Consider the following 14,194-nt stretch of genomic DNA (forward strand, 5'->3'; position numbering starts at 1 on the left):
GGAGTCTCCCCCTGTCGCCCAGGCTGGAGGGCAGTGGCCGCTCCCGGCCACCGCAGCCTCGACCTGCTGGGCTCCGGCCGTCTTTCTGCCCCAGCCTTCCAAGCAGCTGGAACCACAGGTGCACGCCTCCACACCCAGCCGATTTTTGTGATTTATCGTAGAGACGAGGTCTCACCAAGTTGCCCAGGCTGGTCTCGAACCCCCAGGCTCAGGCAGTCCTCTCGCCTCCGTCTCCCAAAGTGCTGGGATGACCGGCTGAGCCACTGTGCCCGGCCAGGGTTCGAACTCTTACTTATTTATTTTTTGGAGTTGGCTGTAGCCGGAATTGCAGGCGCGCGCTGCCACACCTGGCTAATTTTTTATTTATTGTAGAGATGAGGTCTCGCCAAGTTGCCCAGGCGGGTCTCGAACCCGCGGGCTCCCAAGGCGTGGGATGACAGGCTGAGCCACCGAGCCCAGCAGGATTTGAACTTTAACGCATCCCAGGTGACTCCAATAGACAGCCAAGGCCGAGAATCTGTAACCCAGAGACGAAGTCCTAGAAGTCCTAGATCCTTGACGAGAACCACTGGCTGGCTCTTGCCTTTCTCCTGCTGCTCCCTCCTCCTCCTCACTCCCTCGGCTGGCTCACTTTTTATATTCTGAAAGACTAAGCTCGTCCATCACCTTCTCCTGCAAGCGCTCCCTGACACTACCTGTACTCTCTGGCTGGGGTAGCTCTGCCTTCCTTGTGTTACCCTAGGGGCCTAGGCAGTCCCCAACTGCTGCATCAACCTAACAGTATTATGATTGTCTTTTGATCGTCTCCCTCGAAAGACTGTTTCTAGAGGACAAGGGTTGTGATTTATTCATTTTTGTATCCCAGCACCTGACAAAGAATAGGCATTCAGATATTTGGACAAATTCATTGAAAAGTGAATGCCCACATATATTTGACATTTAAATATTTAAATCAATGGTAGTTAACGATAACGACAGCATTTTGTCAGCTGCCTACATGAGTATTATTTTACATTATTATTATTAATAATTTCTTTTTTTTGAGTTGGAGTCTCACTGTTGCCCAGACTGGAGTGCAGTGGCCACTCCCGGCCACCGCAGCCTCGACCTGCTGGGCTCCGGTGATCCCTCCGCCTCAGCCTTCCAAGTAGCTGGAACTACAGGCGCGTGCTACCACGACCAGCTGATTTTTGATTCATTGTAGAGACAAGGTCTCGCCAAGTTGCGCGGGTGGGTCTCGAACCTGCAGGCTCAGGCAATCCACTCACCTCGGCCTCCCAAAGTGCTGGGATTCCAGGCTGAGCCACCGAGCCTGACCTTTGCATTATTTTTACTGAAGCAACAAATACAAAAACGTGGACAATTCCATTGACACACGCTCAGTTGGCTTCAGAAATAGAATCGCCTTTGGCTGCATGGCTCCACGATGCCCACTCTGCAACATGATGTCCTCATGACTCCCTCACATGTGACCATTGGTCCAACAGAATGAGCATGCTGGTGGCAGAGAGCGGACAAAGGTCTATTCTTCCCCCCTGAAGTGATGGACCCAAAGAAGGCTACAGCGCTAAAAGCAAGCACTCCCTGAAATGCCAACAGCCCCTCCCCAGCTGAGCTGGTGTGCCCACCCTTTCCATCATGTGGAAGCCACCCTGACAGCAGGGGCTGTCACCACAGCCATGGGAACACAACCTTTCAGTCCCGAAGTGGTGATTTTAGGTTGCCACATGCAGAGAGATTATGGAACCACATTACTCCTGAAAATATTAAAAGGGGATATTACCAGGCTAGAGAATAAAATATGCAGAAGAAAAGTTCACGAATGTAAAGGCTTTTACCTGATTCGATTTTGTTAAGTATTTTTCTTGCACACTGTACAAAAGCCTCTTCTACATTCTCCCCTGTTAGTGCACTTGTTTCCAAAAACATCAGCTCTAAAATTGACATCAAACAAAATACGAAGCCACATTTAGAAGATGATCACAATTTTCACTTACTAAAAGCCGCTTTAGTATTCTCTTAGAATTGCCAGCAGAATATAATTCACAACCTAAAACCATACATTTCTGTGAATATAAAATCAATTTACGTCAAGATATGTTTTTCAGAACGCTAGGAGAATTCTGCCCTCTTCTGGAAGCAGCTGGTGTCTTGTGTAAGCACGTCATCTGCGGAAGAGGCTGAGCAAGCCACATGGCCTCCAGCTGGAGGCCGCCCGTCAGGAAGGAGCAGGCTGGCCAGACAGCCCTGCTGCCCACTGCAGGTGAGGCAGCATTTCTCTTTTCCAAACAATCTGCACATCACCACGTACGACCAACTTTTTAGGGGAGTGCACTGCGATCTGCCATCTAGCCCGTGAGGAGGTCTTACAAGAACTAGGACCTTGCTGGCCAGCGTGGTTGCTGAGCCAGCAGCGAGGCTGGGCTGCCGCTCCCTCAGCAGGGCCTGGCCTCTTCCTGTGTCCTCCCTTGCCCAGTGGGTTCCTTTGGGTGACAGCTAAATACCTTTGGCGCGTTAGCATTCTAAGCTTCTGTATTTCTAAGTAGCTTTTTAAAACCGCTCACAATGGCTTACGTGTTTCTCTCATTTTTATTTTAATAAAAAGCCAGTCAATTTACAAGAATATAATCTGGTAGACCTAGAGCCCAATCGAGGATTGATATTAGGATATTCTAATTCTTGATTGGCTCTAAGAATTAAAATGTCTGAATTTTTATCATTCTGTTATCCAAAAGCAACCATTAATTTTATGTGGCATTCTCATGTACTTTATAAGGAAATTCAGAGATGTTTCACAGTTACCTGTAACCAAATGACTTAAGTTTAGTAAACAAAGTTAATTAACACATTAAGCAAAACAAAGCCAATAAGCCAAGTATTTCTTCTACTGTTTCTATTTAGGACTAATATTTCACCAATTTTCCTTCAAAATGCATTTAAAAACAATGACATCATTTGGTTCGAACCTTTAAAAGTTACTGTTATAGGTTTACTTTAACTCAAGATCTCTAAAAATAGTCTAAGATCCTAGGCTGAAAAGTCACTTTATAATGCCAATACTTTTGCTTTTATCATTACAGTAACTTCTGTAATTTACTGAAAATATGCTGAATAAGTCTAAGTTTACAGTAAAAGCAATTAGAAATTCCACATTCCCCAAGTATAGTCTAATGTTGACATGCCATGAGATGCTTTAACCTCAAAAGGGTGTGCTATTTGAAAGGCAGCGAGAGCTTGTAAAGGCCACTTGCCATTTTCCTGAGCAAATCTGGAGGCTTCCAAGAAGGTGACCTCGCGGTCTGCGTCCAGGTCCTTCTTGTTCCCGCAGAGGATGATCACGATGTTCTGACTCGCCAGCATTCTGGCATCTGTTAACCAATTAGTAAGCGCATTGTAGGTTTCTCGGCTGCGTAACATAAGATTGTGAGAACAATACATGTATTTTATCAAACTAGCAACGCTTTCCCGTCACTCTTACTACTCACACTGCTTTCCACACCTCAGCGTGATGCAACAGCACTTTCATGGGCACTCAGACACCAGAACTCACCACGTGGATGCCACGCCCACAGGATTTGTTGGTTTGTTTCCAGAAAAATAAGAAAGCAAGTCAAATATTTTGTTATTCGTTTGCCCAATCAAGGTGTGAAGGGAAACAGAAGTTCCTTCGTTCCGAAAATATTCACTGAGCTCTGGGTCTGCGCAAGCCACAGTGCTGGACTCTGGTAAGCAAGACTTAAGAGCTACCTGCTGCCACTACAGACCCCACAGCCTGCTGTCACTTTATTTAATAGGAATTGATCACACCGACCCTTTACAAGGACTCTGCGACACAGACTGCTATGATTTTCCTTTTCCATGAGAAACCCAAGGCCCGGCGAGATTAAGCAGCCCTGAGTCACACGGCAGCCAGGGGTGAAGCCAGAACTGGACCAGGTCTGTCTGACGCCAGGACCGATTCTCAGAGCTGCTGTTTCCGGCCCTCGTGTCTGTAAGGACAAATGTCCTCTCCTGGCACTTCCCTAGCCTGACTGATGACCTCACAATTTAGCAGGTTGAGCCTTTCGTGCCTGGGGGTGTCCTGGGGGCTGCCAGGAGCTGCCTGCCTCTTCTCAGAGCACCCAGCTCTGGGACACAGCCAGGGAGAGGGAAGCAGCTGGAGGGCGTCCTCTCACTGGAAGTGCCCATCCAGAAGGGGTACGAGATGACACCATTTAGATCACACGTTTCCAAGATGGTGCCGCAAATGCCAAGGTCATTGTTGTCTGGTGGAATTTCTCCACGCGTGGGAATCTTCCATAGCCTGTACTGTCCGAGTTGGCAGTCACCAGCCACACATGGCCAATGCGACCAAGAAATGGAACTTTTATTTTACTTCAGTTAAGTTGCCTGATGTGGCCAATAGCTACCACCAGTGCTTCACATGAACTAATTTAAGCCTCCCAGTCACCTCATGAGGATGACATGATTATAACTATCCCCATGTTACAGTCAAAGACACTAAGGTCCAGGCAGCTGAATACCTTGCCTGAGGGTCACCCAGCTAGGTTCCCAAACTGGGATTCGAACCCCCACGATCTGAGTCCAGGGTCTGTGTCCTCAGCCTCTCACTTCACTTATCATTACTTTGTTGCCCTTAAGGAAAATGTCCAGGCAGCATGTTAAGAAATGTAATGAAACATAAAGAATTGCCTCGTCTACCTGAAACCTCACCCAGGTGTTTGTTCCCTATGTGGCAAAGCAGTGATGGGAGCCAGTTCCAAACCTCCACGCTCCCCATGAAAGGCCTCAGGGGCTTCCCGGATGCCGGCTACACTGCCACCCCAGACACACAGAGCACACACAGCACAGAGGGCACCTCGCCAAGACCCGCCTCTGGAACACAGAGCAGCGAGGGTCTCGCTGCCCTGGGGAGCTGGATTACCTGGTGATGTCGTAGACAAGGAGAGCCCCAGCCGCGCCTCTGTAGTAACTTCTTGTCACTGACCTGGAAGAACCACACTAGTTGAACTTGCAGCCAGGCCCTCAACCACGGAATACTGTCTTCCCACAAAAACACCCGTTTTTGCCTTGAAAAGCACAACACAGAGATGGGGCGCTGCTTTGAAAGACAAAGGCCTGTAAGCCATCTGAGCCCACGTGGGTGGAGTCACTCCCTCTGAATTCAGGCTGCAGAAGCAGCGGGGGTGGAGGGGGGTGGGGAGGGGTTGGACTGGGACAAGCAGGACTCTCAGAGGAGCGGCTGTCCCCTCGGAGAGCCCCTCAGGGGGTGAGGGCCAGCAGGCAGAAGGGAGCCACCACCACCCTAAGGGAGCGGCACTGCTTCTCCGCGGGTTCGTGTCTCCCTCACTCCCCAGGTGGCTTCTCCACCTCTTCTGGGTCAGGGAAGTCCTCCCTGGGAACTGCCTCATCTCCTACCCTGGAATCCAGTCGCCTACCCTGTGTCCACCTGCCCCTCCATGATCCACAGGAAATAAGGACTCTTTCCCTCCAGTCATGCTGTCTCCCCTGCACCATCAACTCTCCCTCTTTGCTAAGTTTCTTCCATCAGGAAACTCTCATGGGCCCTGGGACTTTCCATCTCAAGACACAAACCCAAACGCACCACACAGCCCTTCCGGTTCCCACCCATGGGGCTCTTCCCCCTAGCCATCCTTCTCAGTTGTCTTCACTTGCAGCCTCTATTTAGCGCCACCTGGCGCCTGGTTCTGCCATTCTTGGGAGCTGATGGGGTGCCCAACCTCTGGCAGGTGGGTGGCAGGTGAGCGGTGGTTAGCCCTGTCCTGGCGGCCTCTCAGGGCAGGGGAGGCAGGCCCGGCTTATGGAGAAGGAGACATCTGAGAGTTCTCCTCAAGGTAAGCTATATCGCATCTACTTTTTAAAAAATGTATTGCCATTGCTAGGCCACTGCCTCACTAGACTCTGGAGTGGCCAGGTGCTCTTCGGGCCATGGCTGTTGCCATGTTTCCTGGCTTTGGCCCCCTTCCCTACCTTGGGGAAGTCAATCCCCTCCTTCTCTCTCCAATTTACTTTCTAAATAAACTATAATTTCTAATCTGAAAAAAACATTTATTAAAAAAATTTTTTTAGCTGGGCTTGGTGGCTCAGCCTGTCATCCCGCGCCTTTGGGAGGCTGAGAGTGGATTGCCTGAGCCTGCGGGTTTGAGACCCGCCTGGGCAGCGAGACCTCATCCCTACAATAAATAAAAAAAAAATCAGCCGGGCGTGGTAGCGTGCGCCTCTAATTCCGGCTACTCGGAGGGCTGAGGCGGAAGGATCGCCGGAGCCCAGCAGGTTGAGGCTGCGGTGGCCGGGAGCGGCCGCTGCCCTCCAGTCTGGGCGACAGAGTGAGACTCCAACTCAAAAGAAAAAAAATTTCTTTTACAACACCGTCTTTGGACAAATGGCTTATGTATTTATTCACAAATGGGGTGCCCCCAAAATGTATACACATTTGAAGAGATGGTAATCATGCATTTCTTCTAGTTTGCCATAAACAGAAGTGTCTGGACGCTGACGGTAACCACCTTGCGTGTGGTTACCACCTTGCGCGCCTCTTGTAATTGCAGAAGTCAAACGTGACTTGTATTCATCTTTTGCTATCGGCATATATGGAGTATTACAGTTTTAATACAGTTTTTTCCTTTCTTAAAATGTGTATACATTTTTTAGGTACCCTCTGTATATATTTAGCGACAGGGTCTCACTCCGTCCCCCAGGCTGGAGTGCAGTGGCACAAACACAGCTCACTGCAGCCTCAAACTCCTGGGCTCAAGTGATCCTCCCACCTCAGGCTCCTGAGTTTCTGGGACTACAGACATGTATCATCATGGTCGGCTACTTTTCTTTTTTGTATTTATTTTTAGAGAGAATTTTATAGAGGTGTCTCAGCCTATTGCCCAAGCTGGTCTTGAACTCTGATTTCAGGTGATCCTCTCGCCTTGGCCTCCCCAAGCGCTGGGATTACAGGCAGGAGTCCCTCAACCGACTGACAAATGGTCTCTCATATAAATTATTCAAGTGTACAAATTTATGGATTTAAGAATACTTCTTTGAGGTGTTAATTTTTTTTGCAAAAGTAATTTTTTTTTTTTTGAGTTGGAGTCTCACTCTGTCGTCCAGACGAGTGCAGCGGCCGCTCCCGGCCACCACGGCCTCGCCTGCTGGGCTCCGGCGATCCTTCCGCCTCAGCCTTCCGAGTAGCCGGAATTAGAGGCGCATGCTACCACGCCCGGCTGATTTTTTGATTTATTGTAGAGATGAGGTCTCGCTGCCGAGGTGGGTCTCGAACCCGCGGGCTCAGGCCATCCAGTCACCTCAGCCTCCCAAAGGCGCGGGATGACAGGCTGAGCCACCGCAAAAGTAATTTTAACCAACATAATACATGTACATAGCTTTCAAGTAAAATGTTACTAAAAGTCTTCAAATGAAACACAGTCTTCGCCTCACTCCTCTCCAGGGCTCTACTCCCCTCCTCCAAGGCAAGTGCTCTTCGCTTTTCTTCAGGTCATTGGTTTTTTTCTGCACTTAAGTCCTTAAAACAGAACATGCTGAGCCCCATGTGGTAGTCACTGTTCCGGGCACAGGAGAAGCAAACACAAGGCCCCCTCCTCTTTCTGTTTCCTTCTTTCTACAAAGCACATACGACTTTAGAGCTTGCCGCTGCCACGTTGGTGAGAGTCTCGGGCTGCTCACAGATGCCCTCGCCTCCTGCCCCCTCCCCGTCCAGGAAGGGGCGCTGCGAGCCGCTGCCGTTGACCCTGCTGGGCTGGGGCCCTGCTGCCCGCTTCTTCCTCCTTCTGGGTTCACGCCCTTGTCCTGGTGAAGCAGATCCTCCTGAACTTTACAGGAAAGTGCACTTCTAAGAAGTTTCTAAGAAAGATCACCTTTGTTTCCTCCCCATTCTTGCACATCTGAAGGTATCTGGATTTTACTCTGACACTCAGAGTTTGGCCACGTTTTAGAATTTAGGTTGAAACACTTTTTTCATGCTGAGTTTTGAAGGCAATTCTTCTGTTTCTTTTAGCCTTCCACTTTACGGTGGAATGGTCCAGCTAAATTCCATTTTCAACGCCTTACATGTGACTGTTTTTCCCTCTTGGAACCCTTCTGGATCTTCATGGCGTCCCTGGTGTTTTGAAATTTCACACGTTACGTCCTGGTCTGAAATTCTGTCCTACTGATTTGTATTTGGTGTCAGGTGGGCCAACGGACCTTTGCCTCAGTGAACAATTTCCTTCTACTGTTTCCTCTGCTCGTCTCTCCTCTGGGACTCCTGAAGTCAGGCATTGCTCCTCCTGGATTGATTCACTTTCTGGGAGATCACTACCCTACTTAACATATTATTCTGCTTGTTCTTTCTAAATATTGCTTTGTTCTTATTAATATTTGAATGCAATCTCTGCTCTTATTTCTGAGGATATTGTAGTTCTTGTATTTTTTTCTTATTCCCTGAAAATGTCAGTTTTATTTGGGGCTCTCTTTTTTATTAGAGACGGTCTTCCAATTTCTGCCTGATCATTTGTGTTAAGAGCAAGAAATGAAAACGTTTAAAGGAAGCTTTTTATGTGTGGGTGGAGCTGGTGGACTTGGAGGGTTTCACTGTCTGATGACGGATAGAGATTGGGCTGTTTTACTGGGAAACCAAAACGTAAGTATCTTCAAGCCCTTCCCTCTGGGCTTTTCATTTGTCTGCAGAGAAGAATCTTTTGTTCTGCCTGGGACGGACACACCGAACTACAGAAGTGGGTTTGAATTCCGGACCTGCACTCCATTTCCCCCTGTGCAGGCCTCCCCTGGCCCTGCCCTCTGCTGCATCTCATCATCTGGAGTCTAGACCCCGTTCCAGCTTAGAGAACGAACCTCTTCCTTTGCGTGTACAGCAACAGTCCAGTCTCTCCTGCAAAACCTGCTGCTTTCAAAGCCAGGTCATTCCTGGGACTCGGCGGGGAGATGGTTTCCTTAACACAGCATCTGCTACACCAGCCACTTCCTACCTCAACGTGGTATTTGAAACCACTCAGTCCTAACTGTGTACTTTCCCAATCTTGACCTTTCTGAGTTAATGCTATTTCAGCTATTTTCTAGTCATTTCAGCAGGGTTCTGAGAGGAGAAAGGCATAAATATCGGACAGAATCCATCACGCTTAATCAGTGTTTTCAGAAGAAAGATGGCAATCAATGACGGATATAATATTTTTGAAGCAATTACTGAGCATTTACGATATAACATACACCCTGCTTTAATTAAGTGAAACGTTTACAGTGGGGGTGAGTTTTACTTCCCTGAATTTTGAAACAATGAATATCTGCTTTGACTTTGGGTGTCCGTGTAAATGCTACAACTTAAATATTACCTCCTTTCCTGCTTTAGTGGTTATAGAATACTACACATGTAACTTCATTAGTAGTGATCTGAAGTCACTCTGAGCATCAATTATGACTGTACTGAATAAAAGTGTGCAGGAGAGAATATTTTGTGGAGTGTGAATCAAACATCAGAACATGCTCTAGTTCATGGGAAACAAACAAAACCAACACAAGGGGTTATTACAAGTTCTTCTTTAAAAGGGAAAAAAGGCTTGTGTTATTACTCTGTCTTACTTTTCGTTTAAAAACATACTGTAGAATACACGGTGAAACTACACTGAAGGTGGGAGGGGTCGCTAGGGGGGCAAGACTTTATGTATTATATTGAGAAAATATAACTATTTCAAATCCAATTGTCATATATTTTTATTAAGTTAGAGAAAAAGCTACCTGAATCGCTCTTGTCCTGCTGTATCCCATATTTGTAACTTTACGTATTTACCACCAACATTTATTATCTTTGAGCCAAATTCCACTCCTATTGTATGATTTGAGTCATCTTTGACTAAAAAAGAAAACAAAAACAACGTATTTAATTTTGGAACATAACAGTAAGAGGCTTATAGATTTATACAAGTAACAGTACAAGCAAGGGTTATATCCATGGAAAATGTAAATGACTTTAGTCATTCATTTCCCCCACAGTCCACTGGTAAGAAGCCTTTCGTTTTAAATAGAACACACAGTCCCAGTTCTCAAAGAGACAATAAAGCTTTTTCTCAAACTCTCCAAACAAACCTTATGTTTTAAAACCTGGGCTTAGAGGTGGCCTCACCATTATCAGAACCACATCTAACTGTGCACAGCCAAGGCACTCACAGATGGTGACCATGCAATACCAAGGCACCATTCCGAGGAGCACTATGCCCAGTGACAGGTCTGGAATTCAGTTAGTAATGAGACAGTCATAGTTCCAACCACTATATTTGAATAAGGAAATTTTTTAAAAAAAGAAAAACACTACAGCCCACAAAGAAAATGTGATAGGCACCAAAGATTAAGGGAAAAGGTGAAAAAAACAGAATCAAAAAACCCCACAAACAAAGCCAAAAAACAAAACCCTAGACATTTTACAGGTGCTTGAGTTTTCATTAATTTTAGTGTTCCATGGCAATAATTTGAAACAAATTTGTTGGAGAAATCAGTACTATCTGTTCACATGGGCAGGAGATAGGCAAAACAAATGTTTTGCTAAATCTAACTGGAATACACTCCCTGTAAAAGAAAATTTCTGTGATGATGAACAGATAAGCTAAAATTGAATATCATGGCTTTACAGTCCATTATCAAAACTTAATTGTTCCAGAAATCAGGGAAGCCACTTGGCAATTGGATGGGTGGTCAGACAGACTATGCCAGTCTGTCTTATGCCCAGATGGTACAGAATTAGTACGGAAACTCCATTAGGAGTAAACTACAAAATGCAGAGTAAAATCCTTCAAGAGGCCAGGGACATCCTAATTACAACAGCCACAAGAGAAATAAAATAAGACCCTTCCTTCATCACTCTGTTGGAAGGAGTTTGGGGAGGATGGGCATTCCCTGAAGAGGATGATTACATAATTTGGGTCCTTGGTCCAATGCCCTCTGGGTACTCTTTTCTGAGATATCACAAGGCAAAGTCCTGGAAACCTGGGCTACCCAGTGAATGAATACCTATTAAATTCAGTAAGGACTTCTGTGACTAATCTATACTGGGTCTATGTCACTGAATGGAGGCTTCCAGAAGCTCTTGGTTGATGAAAATGGAAGTAAGCCAGGCTCGGTGGCTCAGCCTGTAATCCCGTGCTTTGGGAGGCTGAGGTGAGTGGACTGCCTGAGCCCGCGGGTTCGAGACCTGCCCGGGCAACTTGGTGAGACCTCATCTCTACAATAAAAATAAAAAACTAGTTGGGCGTGGTAGCGTGCGCCTGTAGTTCCAGCGACTTGGAAGGTTGAAGTGGAAGGATCGCTGGAGCCCAGCAGGGCGAGGCTGCGGTGGCAGGGAGCAGCCATGGCACTCCAGTCTAGGCGACGGAGTGAGACTCCAACTCAAAAAAAAGGAAAAGAAAATGGAAGTCGCAGAGTAAGCTTCTAAAATTTTCTTCATCAAGGCTCTCTGCCAAGATGCCCTATCCTGGCTCTTATCCCTTTTGACCTACCTGTGGTGTCTCATGCATACTTTCTTAAAATGCACTTCTTTGAATCAATTTAATTCTGTTTTTGAACCTTCATCTGACTGCCACTAAACAGACAGGTCTTTCTCCACCATTCTTTTTTACTATTATGAAAGCACTGTGTCTTTTAAGGGCCTTTCAAACCTATGAGTCTTCTACGGTCTTCCAAGGCTTCACATGGTTTAGAATAAAAAACTCAATCCCCCTTACCAAAACAGTGAGTGTGAGTCTATGGTAAAACATGGGCTATGTGGGCCAGAGCCTTCCGATTACTGGGTGGTCATCTCAAGAGTACACACTAACTTCCTGAAACCTCTATTTCCTGGCCTATGAAACAGAACCTGATGACACTAACTGCTTTAACTGCAATGCAAGACCACTATAAGGACCAAATGCTATTTTTTTTAATCCAAAATGTACTCCTAGGACTTCTCTGACTACTCTGTCATGAAATGGGATTCCTGCCAGAGAATCCCTCTGGTATCTTCAGCACCACCATATTACCTCTTACCATCCGGGAAGTGTACAGTATAAGCAACTATATATTGAACCATTATTAAATTGAAATGCTAACTGTATAAAAACTCAATCACATTACCAAAGGGTTAGCAACATAACCTTTTAATGTACTTTTAAACTATGACTTCTTTCCCCCGTGGAAAAAAAATTAAGAATTTGACCATAAACAAGTCTGAAGAAGAGAGGACTCTCAGAAGACACGCATGAAAGAATGACCATTTGTCACTTACATTTTTTTTCAATAAACTGATGAAGTAAGCAAGATTTTCCAGTTCCTGCATTTCCAATAACCAAGAACTTAAACAAAAAATCTGAAAGACAAAAAGAGACCGTGAAAAAAACTTCAAAATGGGTGCTACGAATTTATTCTTAGACTACAATCATAAAATTTCATGAAATCTTAGGTGTTAACAGAAAAAAGAGGCAACTGAGTATCTTATAAAATGACAACAAACATATTGACTTACTTTTCCATATTTAAGGATATTAGATATCTGGCTTACATGCTAATTCAGTGGTTTTCCAGACTATGCTTTGGATAATTTATTTCAAGTTGGAAGTTTGAACACTACTCTTAGAATGAATAAAACGTGTCCCTTTGCTGACTACTATTCAAAGTAATACACATATTCAGTTGCAAGCAAAATTAGTCTGGAAATTTCAGGTGTTCTCTGTACAAAAGAATGAGTCTGGTAGACTCTAAGGAGTCTACTTTCTTCTTTTTTTTTTAGACTGGAAAAATAGAGTTTATTTAGGAAGTAAATTAGGGAGGGAGAGAGGGAGGAGATTTGCCTCTCTCAAGGTAGGGGAAAGGGCCAAAGCTAGGAAAATGATGGCAGCCATAGCTCAAAGAGCCACAAGGCCAGACCAGAGCTTCGCCGAGCAACGAGCTTCTTTCTCCTTTTTAAAAGCAGCTGTAAGTTTTGCCTGTACGTGCACATCTCTGCTCCCTCGTCCGTAGCTTGTGGGAGGGACAGCTCAAGCCAAGGTTGGGTCAGCACTTCATGTGTGAATTTTCTGATTCAATGTAGACAGAGCTCTTCATTTCTTCTTTACACATAATAATTTTTGATTTGGGATACTGTTCTTCATCAGATATCTAAAATGGAGTATGTTAATGAGCAAGTAGCACCATGGCCCCGTACCGCCCTGGGTGAACTGCTGGGTCTACCCCTACCCTTGAGTCTGGCTCACCACGGCTAACCCCCATGCTGTCTGACTTGCTTTGTGACCTGAAACACCCTGATTTGTCTGTACCGTTGAAAGTGTCAAAATCACACCCTCCTCAACCTCCTCCCCCACCCCCAGAGACCTCTCCCTCTCCTTTGTCCCTCCTTCTCCAAATTAAGCTCCAACAGTCTTGTTTCCTGGCTGATGCTTGGTCTACCTCTGTCACCTGTGCCTGGATGACAGAGTGAGATTCCAACTCAAAAAAAAAAAAGAACTACAGTTATCATTTCTTAGAGATGAAGCCTATAAACCTCTAATGATATTCAAATGGCTATAGGCAACTAAAGAAAACCAAAGTAGAGTGCCATCAGAATTATGTCAGCATTTAAAAATTCCAACAGTTTGACATTTCTCACTGCATTTTTTTTTTGAGTTGGAGTCTCACTCTGTTGCCCAGGCTGGAGTGCAGTGGCACACTCACCACTGCATGTTTTTAAAACATGCCACACTCTGTTCATAGCCACACTGTTCACACAAAGCAAAAGGTTCATTGAGGGATAAATGGATAAACAAAATGTGGTATATATCCATATAATGGACTATGAGTCAGCTTTTTTTTTTAACAGGAAGGAAATTCCGACATATTCCACAACACGGATGAACCAGGAGGACATTATGCTATGTGAAATAGGCCAGTCACAAAAGGACAAATACCATGTGATTCACTTATATGGGGTTAATAGAATAATCCAACTCATAGAGATAGAAAGTAGAATGGTAGGTGCCAGGAGTAGTGGAGAATTACTGTCTAATGGGTACAGAGTATCAGTTTGGAAAGATGAAAAAGCTCTAGGTCTAGATGGATGGTGGTGATGACTGGGCGACAATGTGAATGCACTTAATGCCACTGAACTATGTGTAAAATGTGAATCTTATGTTTATTTTTACCACAATAAAAATAAACAAAGCATACTAGGACT

At 45.5% G+C, this 14,194-nt stretch overlaps 1 protein-coding gene across 1 annotated transcript in view; it reads right to left on the bottom strand.

Moving 5' to 3' along the window:
- Window positions 1–13,938, bottom strand: part of RAB4A (RAB4A, member RAS oncogene family) — a gene marked incomplete at its 5' end in the record, with an annotated part of 18,831 nt that extends 4,893 nt beyond the window's left edge. Inside the window, 6 exons of the mRNA XM_021719173.1 lie at window positions 1,839–1,934; window positions 3,252–3,406; window positions 4,925–4,987; window positions 9,760–9,874; window positions 12,275–12,355; window positions 13,929–13,938. Coding sequence (XP_021574848.1) covers window positions 1,839–1,934; window positions 3,252–3,406; window positions 4,925–4,987; window positions 9,760–9,874; window positions 12,275–12,355; window positions 13,929–13,938 — 520 coding nt within the window. The remainder of the gene's footprint in view (window positions 1–1,838; window positions 1,935–3,251; window positions 3,407–4,924; window positions 4,988–9,759; window positions 9,875–12,274; window positions 12,356–13,928) is intronic.
- Window positions 13,939–14,194: the final 256 nt, after the last annotated feature.

The sequence above is a fragment of the Carlito syrichta genome, unplaced genomic scaffold (assembly GCF_000164805.1).
Source record: "Carlito syrichta isolate Samal-C Ts95f unplaced genomic scaffold, Tarsius_syrichta-2.0.1 Scaffold113594, whole genome shotgun sequence".
Lineage (NCBI taxonomy): Eukaryota > Metazoa > Chordata > Mammalia > Primates > Tarsiidae > Carlito > Carlito syrichta.